General features: G+C 40.9%; 1 protein-coding gene across 1 annotated transcript in view; it reads right to left on the minus strand.

Annotated features, from left to right (window-relative positions):
• Nucleotides 1–16802, minus strand: part of ERBB4 (v-erb-b2 avian erythroblastic leukemia viral oncogene homolog 4) — a 402050-nt gene that overhangs the window by 212225 nt on the left and 173023 nt on the right. The window contains exon 4 of the mRNA XM_010583267.1: nt 6053–6187. Coding sequence (XP_010581569.1) covers nt 6053–6187 — 135 coding nt within the window. The remainder of the gene's footprint in view (nt 1–6052; nt 6188–16802) is intronic.

Consider the following 16802-nt stretch of genomic DNA (forward strand, 5'->3'; position numbering starts at 1 on the left):
GGAAAGAAATTCCTCACTGTGAGAGATGTGAGACCCTCTATCTATTTCAGCTTATGAAAAAAAGATCAGGAGGTGAGCTGATTACATGGTACATGCCATTTCTGCAGGGAGAAAATGCTAACGAGAGAGCTCTTTGAGCTAGCTGGAGGAGGTGTAAGATGCAACATTTGCAATTTAAAATTGTGTTCAAATCAGAAATAAAGGCAGCTAGTATTACTTCTTTTAATACCAGGGAAGTAACCAGCTTCTTCAGGGATGGCTGCACTTCTGCAAAGTTTCAGACCAGTACCAGGAGAGTGTACAGAGGACTGAAGCCCAACGCTCACCCACCCAGCGGCTGCAGGAGCTCCAGCCACACTGGGGCTGGGGCTGCTTCTGAAACTTAAAGCCAGGTTGGAAGATATGCTGTCATTAGGAAAGTTACTGAGCTCAACGCCAGACAACAAGATGATACTTCAGGGCCTCTGCATACAGGAAATCAGAGCTAATGATGTTTCAAGGCTTCTTTTGCCCTTGAAAAATCTAGGAATCAATAGGTAAAAAGGAGGGAAGACATTTTAAAGCAGTGTTTCCTTTGAATACATCATGGGATTTATTGAATCACAGGTACAGAGCTGAAGACCAAGCCTTTTCTCCCTGTGCATCATGTAACAATGGAGAAAGTGTTTTTACATTACTAGGTGCAATTAGATAGAAAGCAACGACAAAGGAGTACTATGTTCTGAATAGCAAGTAACTGAACTTGATCTGCTTGAAAAAATGTCTTGCCAAAAATTCCAGCTTTTTTCACAGCTGACGGGCTCAGTCAAAAAGCCAGATCAAGTCAAGGGAAATTTCTCTACAGATCTCACAGTACTTCAGAGTCTGTGCAGAAATTTCAGTTCGGAAGAATACTTTAAAATGGGCTTAACTTTCACAGAGTTCAGTTTTCACAACTCTGGGCACATGCCAACACGCAGTCCTGCATTTTTCTTGAATAATTTCTTGAAAAGCAGTGTTATATTTTTTTTAATCTTGAAAATGGAAAGTAATTTTTTGATCTGTATTACCCGAACTCCATCATGAACATGCATCCATACAGTTTCAGTATTTTTAAATGCATCATTGATTTATTTGAACCTATGCTATTAGCTATGCAAGCAACCTCAACGCATAATTCAAACGCTTCAGGCTTTTCTGTGAAACAAAATCTCCAAGTAAAGCTCTACTGAAAATTCTGATTTAATACTACAGTTCTTGTCAAATCCTGCAAAAGAGCTCACCTGGTACAAAGGGGGGGCTAGTCCAGTTCCTGCTAACAACAAAATCAAGGAGACCATCGAGGAGACAGATCAAAGCAGCCAGGTTTTCACCAGACTTTCCCCAAAGCTGGTCAGAGTGGAGTTGTCTACCAATCTAGAGGCATTTTAGGCAAGAAGTCTAATCCTTATTTCCTGCTTTATTTCCTGCACCATCACTGAGAACTGTACCTCAGGTTTCTAGCTCTGAAGGGCAAAGCGCTAGCTCTTCAGTTATGGGACTAAATCCAACAAGTGGATGTGGTAACAGGGGAACATGCTCTTGCAAAGCGTGACTTTAGCATGATTGGCTAATGCTTGAATTCATGTCTTATTTTTGGAAGGAAAGAAAACAGATTTTCAGCATTGCAGAAAAAAATTCAGTAACATATACCTAAACGGAAAATTTTGTTCCTTAGACAGTTAAGCACTTTTGAGATTCCCACTGCAAGATGCCCAGCTTAAAAACCCCAGGCTGATTTTGTTGATTTCAGGTAAATGGAAGAGAAGGCTGCTTTCAAATTACAATTAATTTTAGAAGCTTCAGCTACAAGATACCAGTATGGGAAGGCTCTGCAAACAGTAAATACTAGTATTATTTCAGCATACGAGTCAAAATGCCAGGCACAGAGGTATCTGTCCTCGGAGAGTTGAAGTATGCGTGGTCCCTGGTACAACATTTGCTTATTACATTTCAGCAGTAGATGCTGAGCCCTGTGCTGGCAGCCACTGGCTGTATTCATCTTAACAGTAAGACCGTGTAATTCAAAGGCCTCTAACACGAGGTTTTCTGCATGTGTTTGATCAGAACATGAAGCAAGGGGTAGGATGCATTTCAGGCTAAAGAAAAAGAAGAAAGGAGAAGCAGCACTTAAGATTGATATGTCTGCAGTATTTCTATCATAGTGGTTAAGATGCCATGGCCTTTTCAGCTGGCTTCTTAATAGTGATGTGACAATGAAAGCCTGCAAAGACGGGAATCAGAAAAGCTTTATTCCCAGAGTTCACTGGCCATATTCTCTTCTGTCTAGCACTGATGTAAATGAAGGGGATTGCCAGAGTTGGCAGATCCAAGGTGTGAAACAAGCACAGAGGCAGGGGACTGATTTTATTTCAAAGCATCTTCATTTCACTCCGCCCTTTTGTCTTCCTCATCTGCTGATTGCCTTGAAGCAGCAGGGAGGGTTGCAAGTGAAATTATCCCTGAAGTGGGACCATTATCAGGTCTTCTGTCTGGCTGGGGAAGATTGCAGCACCGGCAGCTTGCAGTGTCGGCTCCCTCATGGGGGAAGATGAACAAGGAGCACAGCTGAGCCCTGAGCACACACACACGCTGATGCACAGGTGCTCCCAGTACGACAGTGCATTTATAGCAACCTGCTGGAGTCCACTCTGGCATCGGCAAAAACACAGCAAGTGTTTGGCTCTTCTCTGAAGGTGAGCCCTTGTTCTTTTAGACATGTAGACACCTTGGGGGAGATTTTACGTCTGCTACTGATGGTTGGAAACAACACTAATGATGCCAAAACATCAAACTGTGGTTTAGGCTTTAGGACCTGCTCGAATGATGAAGTATCTGATTCTGACACTCATGGCAGTTTGCAGCCTTTTGTCCCCAAAATATTCTCTGCCAGGGAGCACTACTGAGGTAGTCACAGTGAAACACCCCTAACAATTCCTGGGGCATAAGCCACCCTCCAGTCCTGCCAGCTGCTAAATATGGCACACAGGCCAATGCATCTACCTGGGTCTTACAAGAACACACATTTACACAGACTTTCCTAGATTACTGCTAGTATGGACTTTGTTGAGCTTGACACAGAAGGTTTGGTTGGTTTACATTCCCAGATTGATGCAGCCTCTTTGACAGACCTTCTCCCTCTCCTGTAAAGGTTTTTAGATAAGCAGTAAAACCCACTCATTCTTTTCAAGATACTCTGACATGGAAAGTCCCAGAGGGCTTTCCTTGACAATCTCTTGCACTTAGGATATTCTCAATAATGCCAAGCAATGTGTACTTACTCAGTTCCAATGGACTTAGCTAACATTTGCATTTGATAGGAGGCCCTTGAGACTTCAGGCAACTGAATACAGTCATATAGAATAAACAGTAAATACATATACATGCTGGATCTAAAAAAGTATGAGTCACGGTCTATGCAGAAAAGTACCAAAGACTTTGTAATGCACTGAGCATCATTTGCAGCAGTGGAAAAATAGAAACGCTGGGCCCAGCAAGCACCCACACTACCTAGCAGATTATGAAAAGTGACATGTGAGCCAAATTTGAGAAGCATATACCTTATTTAATGATACTCTATACTGATTTCCATTCTAGGGTTATAATTCAATGTTCATTTCTCCAAGTTCTTTCTGTACCAGTACAAAAAACTTGTCTTAATTCTTTTGTAAACTACCAGTGTAGCACATTCCCTTTCTCCTACCTCTTGACAAGTAGTAATAAGGTTCCATATTTGAGTGATTTTATTGGAAGGCTTTTTATATATATACACACACGCTATGTGTGTGTGCGTAATACATGTGCGTGCGCGTGTGTGTGCGCGCACACACACTCACACATGGACAGCTATATAATTTTAGGTTATTTTAAATGGTGACTTCTGTACCTGAATTCTTTGTTTCCCAAAGCCTTAACACCTTTGTTAAACCATTTTAGCCATTTGTTGGCTTTCTGTATGATGGGGTTTAGATTTTCACCTATGTAAGTTGTGAAGACAGAAATGGTTTGGATTAGCTAACTTAATAAAATTTCACAGGACTCGTGAACTCATGAATAGTATTGAGATGGAATACAGTTTCTTGGAGAAGGAACACTTATGTTTATTACATTAAATACAGTTCAACTGTGCTCTGCTCCATCCCAAGTAAGGAAAAATAAAGTAAAGTTTGGTTGGCTATATTAATGAAGCTGCCTTGGTACATAGCTCTCAATCATCATTGAAAGAATGCTGTTTATCAGGTTCATCAAGCACAAATGGCAAAGCACAAATTGTTTCAAAACACCTCAAAACAAATGAAAAACTGTTTTAAGAAAACTGGACTTAGGCACATACATCCTTTCATCTTGCTGTGGGAGCTAATATTTGCCTTTATTACTTTCAGGGTGTGATTCCAAAAGTACTCAGCACTGCCCTTGTTCTGATTCCTCTGGAGTCACCAGTAAAACTTTTATTATCTCAAAAAGATAGTATTGATGTTGGTTGCTTTTTTAAAAGAGCTTATTACCTTGGTGTTGCAGAAGCATTTGTCTTGAAAAACTGACAAAGGTTAAAAGAAAACCCAATAACTGAACAAAACAGAGTAACAACCAAGTCTTTTTCTTGTTGAAGTAATGACTCATAAAAGGGTACAGGCATTCCCTAACCTTCAAAGGTTTTATCGGTTCTGCTTAGAGCTGATCATCACCAGTGATGAGGTTTTTTAATATGCAAATAAGATAGCTGGCTGCATTACAGCTATGTCAGGTTTCCAGCCAGAAGGCAGAAGAGACAAGCCTCAGCTCTGGAGTTGGAAGATTGAGGAGCAGTGGAGTTTGGCAGGCTCCCGGAGGAAGCCCTATCTCAAGTAGCTGTGCTCTGGTTTTGAGGATAGCAGGTGAGATATACAAAAGCAAGTCAGCTTTATATAAAAACTATTATATCACAAAGCACTTGGTTAAAAACAACTTGCTGCTTAGAAATTATGGGGACTCATCAAATGGTTTTTACCCAGAGTCTAATTATTATATTTTTTTCTCTGAATTCCTAACATACAACTGAAGAACTGAGTTATCTCTTGGCTGTAGCAGAAGCTAAAGAGGCAATCAGGCATTTATACATCCTTGAGGGACACCTTAGGATATGGTAAGCAATCCAGAATGTCCCTATATCCAGAATGCTCAGAACAACATGTCTGCTGTGGTGTCACTTCTGACATCAGATATAAACTTTTTCCTAGCCTACACCTGAATTTCAATATTGATACATCATGAGGGTACAGTTTAATAGCATGGTTCATTTTGAATGCACGTTACTGAATTATGGAATATTTTACCTAAACGCTTTGTATCACTGTCACCACCATTCACTAGAATTCATTATTGCTGCAAGAATCATCAAAATACTACTGAAGGTGAATAACTCTAGGGAAGGAAAATAGAGAAATGGATTAAACAAATTAATCAAAGTACATAGATACTCCAAGTTTGAAATTGAGAGCATTAAAATAGAGAGAACATATTAAAAACAGAAAAGTATTGGCTATATTGTGAAGAGCACCCCATCCTCTGCAAATTCTCTCTTTCTACACACAAGACAACAGGATAACTATTTCTCCAAGGTTCCTTTCTCATCTAAAGTCAGAATATCTGTGAGCTTGTACCATAATTACTCCAGCAGCTAATTATGATGCCATAGACAGACCATCGTGACTCAAGGACCAACCTGAGCAGCAGGAACAAATGCAAAGCAAACAACAATGTCTGTGCTTCCACAGCAGCACAGTGGCTTTAGCCATAAATAGAAAAAAGAATATGCAGAAGAGAGAAAACAGACGAGAGAAAATTCAGAAAATGTATGACGTTCACAAATACTCTCTACAGCTGAAGTGTTTTTAAGATTAGACTAAATATTCCTACAAGCAGTGTACGAACTTTGAAGAATGCAGTGAAGAATGCAGGGAAAATTTACAAATACAATTCTTCATAACAGAGGATCAGGGAAAAATTGTGGTCATATTTATACTGTTTCATGCTGAGTGCATGACAAGGTACTTACATCCTGAGCTGCCATTCATTGGAACCAAAGTGAAGTTGGAGGCCCAGGGGTTACGCACGATATCCTGCCAATGAATGGTGTCTGCGAAGCAAAGAAATTTGTTCTGGCCAACATACACCCCTCCATTCAGTATTTCTGCATAAAAGACAAGAGAACATACTTGTAAGACTTTAGACATAGAGCTGATTAAATCTATTGCTGCTTTGTGTACTGGAGAGAGAGGGCATGAAATTTAAATGCAAAAAATTCTCACTGTAATCTCACTTAATACTCTGAAAACTGGAGGGCAAGTAGCTTACAGTATTTGTAAACAGGAACCATTTATTTATGTGCAGAAGAAACCTGATGAAGACAGCCACACAGTTGCTAGATGGGTTACTGGATTTACCCGTTGTTCCAGTGTAATCAAGGATGGAACAGTACTGTTATTTGTGAGTAAAATAACCTTCAAGACTTAGCTGACTTTAAAAACACAAGCAATCAACCACACTATGCTGTATTTTATTAATCTGTATGAACACTTAAAACATAAAATAAAGTAACATGCTCTTCTGGGGTAGGAATCTTCTGAGCCCACAGTACATGAGAAGGGTCCAGTCATCACAATGGCTGGAAAAGCACGTTTTCTGATTAGACTGTGCTGCTGTAATATCATGATCCAAAATACTCAAATACTGTGATCCAAAACTACCATTATGTCAATGCCTTGCTGGAAGCTCTGTGTTGAAGGGAGATAGTTTCTGAGCAGATGAAAGTTTTTTTGTTGGTTTTTTTTTTAATTTTCATGTTTATATCAGTTTGTTTAAAAAAATGGCTTGTTGCCCTATCTTTAAAGACTTGATTTGTCAAAGCTCAACATGAAAATGATCTTACAGTTGTTGGTTGTAGCACAAGGGTTTTCTCTGGAGCAATAACTTGTTTTTTTACCCTCTAAACTCTTGTTCAAATTCACAATTTCTCTACTTAACCTGGCTCTTGTATTTCCAAAGCAGAGGATAATCCAGGTGACTTTCATTAAAGTTAACAGGAGTTATGCAGCTAAAACCTCCTGCACCGCCTAGTGACAAGAGATTCAAGCCTCAGCAAAGAAATGTTGAAGGTTAGTTACTAATGTCACCTTAGAATGACATTAAGTGGTGCTATACAGTCAGGAGTGTCACACTTCTCACAGAGACATTAAGAGTAAATCTTGACTATGGTAGCAATGATTAAGGTCATCTGATAGTCCTCATCTCCCAATAAAACCTTTAAACGCTGCAGTGGGAATGTTCAAGTTGATAAACAACAAGGAAGGAATTACTGCATTATTTTATTTTTTTTAAATTTCAGGGTTTACAGGCCACAGCATGTAGAGGAGGTAGCCCCCAAGAAAAGAACATATTAATAAAGGATCATCTGTAAATACATCCTTCCACCATATTAATCAGTTCAGAGTATTACTATTTCTTAGAAACCTCTGGTTTAAAAGCTTGGCTTTTCATTGAAAAGGGGCTTAAAAATGAAAACAACAATAATAATAATCTTATACAGAAAAGAGTCCAGATTAGAGATATAGCAATGATCTGTCTGTATGATATTCTTATGATCCCTGAAAAAACCCATGCAGCATCTGTTAGCAATTCTGCTCTGGGGAAAAAGTGGGACTTAGAAGAACACTTGAAAACATGACTAGTGATGATTTCTCTGTGTTGTCCCAGCTATAGAGGATTACCTAATCCATTATGGCCCAGATTTTGATTAAAAATAATATCTAACAAGCCACGAAAAACTGTAAAATCTACATTCATACCTTCTTAAACACTTGCACACAATTCCAAACAGTGTCACTATCGGTGCATCTGAACACCTGCCCCTGGCAAAATTCACTCATGACAATACCTATCAAATTTTCTTTTCTGCTAGGAACTTTGAGGCATTCTTGTGTAGCAGGCAGCATCTCACTCTAAAAGTAATTCTAATAGTTTTCAGTTTCTAGAGAAGGACTTTTTTCAGCATAAAAGTAACCAGAAAGTGTCCCCTCTGTACTGTAAGGAAAGCTGATAGCTTTCCCTGTGATTTATTAAAAGCAAACATGGAGAATGCTCTGACTTCCCTCATCACTGAATAATAAGCGCTGTTTCTGCTGCTCTTCCCCCAAAACATGATGCAGAATCTTTTTTTTGCCCTGCACTGTAACATTTTTCATAGGTGACAGGATTAAAGTTTACAGGCCTATTCATGCAGTGAGGCACTAATAAACCTGAGTACTAATATCAAAGATGGGGTCTTACAGATATTAATAACCCTGAGTTCAAAGTTTAGTACAATCTTTAAAGTACTGGTGCTTGACTCTTCCTGCTCTGTGGGATCCAGATTCATTCCCTTTCTACCTTCCTGTTCCAACCTGCTATCCTGCTTTTCTTTATGCTGAGTCCTCAGCATGTGTAAATCAGCACAGATGCCCTGGCTTCACTGACTTAAACTCAAATGCATTTTGCACTTCCCTGCCCTCTCTAAGCAAGAACAATGCCTGGAAAGTCCTAATAAACCTTGTTACATGTTAAGCAAATGAAGCAGAAATGTAATCAATATACGATAGAGTTACTGTAAAATGAACTCATCATCATCAAGTCATCATCTCATTTTAATTTTACAGCACTGAAAGTGAGAGATAAAGTTAAACAATAAACAGGAGGAGAAAGGCAGGCACCTCTGCCTATGCAGATGAGCTAGCAAAGGAAACCAGGCAAAAAGAGCTTTCTTTTCCTGCATGCAACACCTGAAGTGCCTCTTTGCTCAGCTCTTTCTGAGGCTGGAGGAGGAAGGAGAATGACAAGTCTCCTAGTCAATTTTGTAATTTCTACTGTGAAGAAAGAAGCTAGTTCCTGCCAAAGCAGCACTCAAAAGGATTGCGCACAGTGGAATGTATTTTAAATACCATTTTGGGGAGAGTATTCTTGTCTTCTAAAACAATTTTTTGTGACATTGGAAAATTGTTAGTCTAAGTACAACACTGCTGCCTGGGACAGGCAGCAGAGCACTCAGCTCTATCAGCTGCTGCCTGAAATACCTACTGTGCCATGCTGGCAGCAAATGTTACCCTCGGACTTCTTACGCTGCTCAGGGACGCAGAGTTACAAAGTGGGATTTTGAAGCAAAAGTCCCTCTAGCTTTCATTGGGAAAAGATTTCCTTAAAGTGTCAAGACAATTTTGGATGCCTTCTTGTAAGGTACTGATGGCCACACTTAAGAGTACCACGATCTCCCATTTTGGCACTAGGGCTGCAGCCGGTGCTCTGAGCAAAGGAGTAGCTCCAAGGTCTTTTGCCACTCATTCTGAAGTGAATGCAAAATCTTATCTTCCTTATTAGAGCTACATTACTGGCTTAAAAGCAGTATAATTCTGTAACTAGAGTTACATGAAAATAAATCAGCAAGTACACTGGCCACTGACTTCTGTCATTATTATGCTTATTGCTGCCAAATCATAGATTCATAGAATCATTTAGGTTGGAAAAGACCTTTAAGATTATCAAGTCCAATTTGTATCTGCATATTATTAAAATTCTATTAAATGGTTATTTATTCAGGAAGCTAAATCAGAAATATATTATCCATTGTATCTGCTATTTGCTTGCTTCCATTAGCCCAGTGATGAAGCAGAACCATTACCACATAATTTTGGTAACCTACCATACAATACTTAAAATACTAACAGGGGAAATGGAAACATACAGGTCTCTGGCAACCATCAAACACAAGTATCTTACACTTTCCGTAAAGTGCCATGAACACGGATAGGTACATCACACACAATTTATACTTAGTCTGCTGAGTTCAAAAAGGGGCTAAATTCATACCATCTATTCTAATAGAATGAGTTTGACCTGGAGTCAGTGAAAATGCGTTACGAGCCACCAGAAGCTTAAGATCACTGTAAATAAGGTAAAGAAACACTAGCTTTGCAAGTGTGTTGTCTGTTTAGACCAGAGATAGAAAGAACTCTTCTTCATCTGTTAAAAAGGCATTTTCTTCAGCTGACTTTTTCTTGTGTACAGTGTGATCCCTCATGGTCTGTTATCTAATTTCTAATGTGGATTAAATTGGCAAAACATGTTCACATTGTGCAATGTATCCCTGTCCTGGTTTCAGCTGGGATGTAGTTAACTGTCTTCCTAGTAGCTGGTACAGTGCTATGTTTTGAGTTCAGTATGTGAAGAATGTTGATAACACTGATGTTTTCAGCTGTTGCTCAGTAGTGTTTAGACTAGAGTCAAGGATTTTTCAGCTTCTCATGCCCAGCCAGGGCCCCTGACCCAAACTGGCCAACAGTGTATTCCATACCATGGGACGTCCCATCTAGTTTAGGAACTGGGAAGTGGGGGGGCAGGGATTCGCCGCTTGGGGACTGGCTGGGTGTCGGTCAGCGGGTGGTGAGCAATTGCCCTGCGCATCATTTGTACATTTCAATCCTTTTATTACTACTGTTGTCATTTTATTAGTGTTATCATTATCATTATTAGTTTCTTCTTTTCTGTTCTGTTAAATCGTTCTTATCTCAACCCAGGAGTTTTACTTCTTTTCCTGATTTTCTCCCCCATCCCACTGGATGGGGGGGCAGTGAGTGAGCGGCTGCGTGGTGCTTAGTTGCTGGCTGGGGTTAAACCACAACAATCCCTAAGTGCAAGTAACTCATGTGTGTTGATATGCAGTGGGGGCAGTAGGCACCTATTTACCAGTAGAATCTGGTTCTAAAATTGTTCTAAAATTGGTTATAAAATTGCTATTGCTATTCAAGGTGGCAAATTAAGAGCTCTTCCCTGGTGCTATGAAGCCAGCTGGCACAATAAACTGGAAGAAGGCATAGTGAGAGGGAAAATAACTAGCTCTAAAGTCGGCAGAGAAAGGGGAAGGAGTTAATTAGGGAAAACTGTTGGGCATGTCCACTGTAACCACTTTAAAAGCAAAACAGAAGATATCTTGTACGTTCCAAGCTGATTGTCTGCTAAGGAAACAGCTGTCTTTTTTACACCATACACAGGTATACTCTGGACATAACGTATTATATAACGCATGGTGATGATACCTTAACTTCCAAGGTCAGCCTCCATTAGAGCTGAAGCATCTTTGCATGCTGACAGGGCTGCGTCTTCACCATCATCACCCAGGTGATGGGAATCAGTTGTCAGATACTGTATCACTCTCAAAACACGGTCATATTTCACCCAAGATGCTGAATGCATTATCTGAAAATGGCTTTGGCCTGGAAATTTCATGCCAAACCAAGTTTTTTGATCTCTTAGCACAGCTGATTGCTGATGACCCACTGGGAAAGCACTTCAGGTCCATCATTAATAAGCTATGTCTTAAAGGGTAATGAGAACTGGGTGCTCTAGGAGACACTAGCTCATCCATCATCAATCAAGATCTGAAGTTTTTATACAGATGATTTAAGAAGAGTTGGACTGTGTAAAATTGAAATGTCACATTTGTATTGGGAGATGGGGGGAGCTTGGTAATGAAAATGAGAGTTTTAACCTTCTCCATTTCAGCTCAATGACCATACTCAAAAGCTCATGGATGTGGAATCTGTATACCAGCTAGAAGCCCCAGACAGCCTTCGATCTCGATTATACAATTTCAAGTAAAGATTATTTGGGTCATTAGCTGGAAGTCAGTTTCAAGGCTTGATGGTAACAGCAAGATATTCTTTATTTCTATCAAAAGCAATCAGTGTTATGTGCAGCCTGTGGGTCTATACTTCCAACTGCTGAATAACTAAGAACACTGGATTGTAGCACCTGAGTATAAATCTTCCAAATCTAGCTACCTATTTTGCTGCTTAAATAAAAATGGAGTCATTTGATTACCTTTCACTAAGTTTGATGGGGTACCCTTTTCACTATTTCACCGCAAATGTGTGTGAAGATGGGCTCACATGGTCCTTGTGAGTCATTTAGCTACTTCATTAAAGGACAACAGGCTCTAGTCAACCCTTTCTTTAGTGATCTCCCCAAAGAGAGTATCTGTTTCATGAATGGGTTCAGCCATATTAAACCAACTCAAAGATGACATTTGTATCTGCTTGGATTATTCTTCTCTCTGTGCATGCCCTGAATTCTTCCTTCCTGCAGGCCTATTAAAATTTAAGACACCAAATAATTTAGCTGGTTACTTTATAAAAGGAAACAACACTGCGAATTATCCCAGTCCTTTGCAGTAAAAGTGCCAGAGTTATTTGTTCCATGACTACCTTATTCTCGAGGAAGCGCAAGTCTGTCTCAGGCTAATGGGTCCCATTTCACCTTGCACCCTGAGCAGTTCCTGAGACCACTGGGCACATAAAATGTGGCCACATGGCCCCAAAGGGTTCAGGGCATGGAGAAAGCAATCCAAAATACTATGGAGGAGAGTAGAAACAGCTGAATCAAACAAGTAACACAAAACTGCCTCACCCATCCAAAAGGGGAGAAAACAGTTGGGTATAAAGTAAATTTAAGATGTGCTTCTTTTCACAAGAAACAGTCCTGTTGTTAAGTATAATTTTGTTTTCCTCAACACACTTAGCTTGTACTAAAGGAAATGGTCTCTCTCCATAATCCAGCTAGATTCACTTGTCCTAGCGGCTGCTCAATTTAACTCATCTTGCAATGATCACAGCAGCTTCTGCTTACTTGGATCTTGATTCTCCAAAGTGTTTAGGCCCAGGTTTACATTTAAATCATCTCCTTCCCCTCCATTCTGGAGGAGGCTTCCTGCTCCTATAATAATTACTCTGCTTTGACAACAGAGAATAAAAAGATGTACCAATTCCAACCAACACTACTTTTGTTAACCATACACCTGCCATCAGTATCACATATCCTTGATGTTAATTAATAACAGGGTAGACATAAAGCTATATGACCAGCCTTAGCTCTAACATTTCCTTTGTAGACGTTAACTGTAGAAGCAGCAGTAGCTGTTTACAATGTTACCCACCTCATTTGTTTGCTTCTTTTCTCATCGCTAGCTTTTGAAAGCTGTTTAACCTTGTTGTCTTTGCAGATGAGGAGCTTTCATGTAATATGTTGACTCTGTTACAGGGATATTAATTTTCAGAAGGAGATGCTAATTGCCTTACTTCTTTGTCCAGTCAAATTCTGATCCTCATTTTAGCAGCCAAGTGCTTGACTACTGTTTTCTTAATATAATTTGGGGGGGGTGACAGGTAGATTAACAGATATAAAACATAACATTTTAACAATCCACGTGGCTTCCTGTGGGTTTCTCCAGATCAGGGAGAGAGGCAGAGAAGGGCCGGGCGGTCCTTGTGGGTGGTAAGATGGACATGAGTCAGCAGTACACCCATGCAGTGATGAAGGATGATTGCACAGTGGGCTGCAGAAGCTGAGCCAGCAGGTAGGTCAAAGTGAGGTGATGATGCCCATCTGCTGGGCACTCATGAAGGTGCATCTGAAGCACTGCGTCTGGTTTTGGGCACCTGAGTGCAACACAGTTGTTGCCCAATTAAAAGAGAGTCCAGGGAAGGACCACTATGCTGGTTAGGGGCTGGAGGACTTGTCACGTGAGGAGAGGTGAGAGGACCTGGGCTTGTTTAGCTTGAAGAAGAGATGATTGAGGAGGAGGGGCACCTAACTGCAGACTGCCTCTACCTAAAGGAGGGCTATAGGCGAACACCTAGCTAGACTCTTCTCAGAAGTGCACGGCTTAAGGACAAGAGGCAATGGGCACAAGATGCAACATCGGAAACACTGATTAGACATCAGAAAAATATTCTTCACAGCATAAGTGGTTAAGCACAGGAGCAGACTGACCAGAGAGTAGTGCTATCTCCATCTCTAGAGATTTTCATAAACAATGAACAACCTGATCCTTGTCTGAAGTTAGTCCTGCTCTGAGCAGAAGATTGGACCAGATGACCTCCAGATATCCCTTCCAACCTAAATTATTTTGTCCTTCTACAATTGTTAATCATCTACTACCACAGTACTTACAACACTCAATAAGCAATCTATTATCTCCATTTTTATAAAAGCATACTTCATTTTAAACTTTTATCTACTGATAAGCATTTGGTGATGCAAAACACCCATCTGGAACATAACATATATTTAAAAGCATGTCATGCGCATATATAAAGAAAGTACGTGCTACAGTATTTGAAATACAGAACCTATGTCACCACCACTGTCCCCCATTTCATGCAAAGGGGACATCTGGACTAAGAACCATTACAGTTTTCAGCATGAAAGAACTGTCGCCGTTTGACCTTTTTATTTTTGTTAGCAAAAAGAAAATCGCATTCATTTAAGTCACTGTAATGAAGCACTGATGAGTTTCAAATTACTGTTTATGGAGAGCATGACACATCACTAGCTCACCCCAGAAGGCACACTCTTGGGCTCTATAAGAGCAGCAATACACCAACAGTCAGAAATGAGCAGTCATTTCATTCACAGGAGCCATGACTTAACATTCAGGTAGCACAGCACTACCTTATGGGGATATCTGCGTCCCAGTTAGCAGTGCCTGCGCGTTCAGAAAGTCATGAGCCATTTCTGCAGTGCACTGGTATGTGCCTCTTCAGTAAGTCCTCTGATAACACACTGTTGCTTGGCAGTGCTTACCTTTCAGTTGTTCCAAAAACCATACCTCTGAGTATGGATTTCAGCAAGGAAGCACAGCTGTGGGCATCTGATTATTCAAAAGTTACTAAAACCTGCTGAATCCAAAGTAAATCATCTCTCTTCTGCCCTATTCTTATTCTTTGGCAGAAAGCCAGCAGAAGGTGTAGAAGGGGAGATGATGTGCAGCACACTGGGTGCACCAACAGGGCAAACAAAGTCACCCTGGTGTCCCAGCAGGCTCCAGAAAGCCTGGAAGCTCTGATGGATACCCCAGTACTGGAATTCATTTCTGCTGTCTGGTCACCTTTCATGGTGAGCATCCTGTGGGACATAATCTGGTGTAATAACCCAAAGCAGCTGTATCAGCACTTGCCTTGCAGTCTTTCATGACACAGACCCTGCTTTCTGTGTCAGTCATCCTCCAAATTTGTTCAATGAAGACTGAACAGACTTCAGTGTCACTTCTTCTGCCCTCTTGAAAAGCCCTATAGTTGCAACAACTCCTTCATCTGTCACACTCATCAGCCTCTGCAAAAGTGCAGCAACAAGGCACAACCAAGCCACCCTTCCTGGCTCACCATGATGGTTTCACATTCATTTTTTCTCATTACTTCTCTGGAGCTTTTGCTGTGATTGATGTGTTTCTCCAGATGAATGGTTTCTGCTCCTGAGGGGAAGTATGTTTATTTGCCAGCCCTACAACAACATGAATGGCTTCCAGCAGTTTCCTAGTGCTTCCAGGACGTTTCCATTGGCTGCAGATTCACCCACAAACTCTACAGAGAACCACCAGTCAAGACTTCCTGGGAGTAAGATTGCAGACTGATCCTTCAACCGTCCTCCTTTGCCTATGACCAGCTGTTCTGCTAGTTCAGAGTCCTGGTGTATGATACTGGGACCTAAACCTTACTGTCCCACTGCTCCAACAGGGACTCATCACACCTCCTTCCCTCCCTGATCTCAAGGGCAGGCAGCCACAATCAAGGGAGTCTGAAGAAACATGGGGCACCAGTGGAGAGAGTGTCCTATTCCAGGCCAGAAAAAGTAGAAGCTGGTGCTTGGAGCCACATAATAGATAGGAGGTCCACTGAGCCAAACTGAACCCTTAATGAAACCAGCTCTCTGCTGAAGACTACCTTACATTTCACATCATCTATGTGGGCCAAACTAGAGAAAAGGCACTGAGTGTACTTATTTTTATTTTTTCCCCTAAACTTTTTACAAAGTTCTCTTCTCAGAGGATGTTCATATTTCTCCACACAGGATGAGGTGACATACTTTGACTGATACACTTCTGCGTTGCCAAGACAGACACAAGCATTTTAAATGCCTCACCTTGTCAGGCCATTTGCTATATAATATTTTGATCAAACCTGTAATATCTCATGTCTGCTGGTGGCAGCTCTCAATTTATCTTTTCCATCTGCTGAGATATGTAACTGTGAGACTACCATGTCCCTGTTCTCTTGGCATCAGCTCTTTACAAGAGGCATCTTGGAAGTAAATGTTGCCCAACAGTTTGTCTGCCATTGCTGCTGCACCCTTTCCAAGCAGGCTTTTCAAGTGGAAGTCAAACAGCAGTAGGAACAGAAACCTCAGCAGGGCCAGGGGCATATGAACGCAGCAGGGTTCCCTGCAGCATCCCCAGGAGCTTCAACTCTGGCATTACCTGATGGTATACTTTTAAATTCTTTTCATACAACCACTGACAAATTCAAGAAGCTTGCTTTCTATCCCAAGCACATCTGGCACTCAGGCCGTGCACTTGGCAAACAGACTGATGGCCTTCTGTCTTGGTGCGCAAGTGCCTCAAGTACATCCTGATTGGCATCAACATGCAGAAATTCCTTCTCCCTTCAAAAAAAAATAGTTAAGATCTGGATGTAGTGGTAATTTCCTCCATTTTCTGAAAGGCTGTAAAAAATTACTGGCTCCGTAGAGCCCTTCTCTTTCAAAATTGTCATAATGTGGCTTGGAATAATCCTGGAAGGGTGCCCAGACCCACATCCAGCTGCATCCTGCATTTCAGTACAAGTATTTGCATACAGGCTGGTAATTGGCATGCAGCTGGTTTTATGCCAGCTCCAGCAACTGCATAACCTAACTAATCTTTTTTCTAGGCTTGAAAGAGGAGTCTGTGT

The sequence above is a fragment of the Haliaeetus leucocephalus genome, unplaced genomic scaffold (assembly GCF_000737465.1).
Source record: "Haliaeetus leucocephalus isolate CR32 unplaced genomic scaffold, Haliaeetus_leucocephalus-4.0 Scaffold880, whole genome shotgun sequence".
Lineage (NCBI taxonomy): Eukaryota > Metazoa > Chordata > Aves > Accipitriformes > Accipitridae > Haliaeetus > Haliaeetus leucocephalus.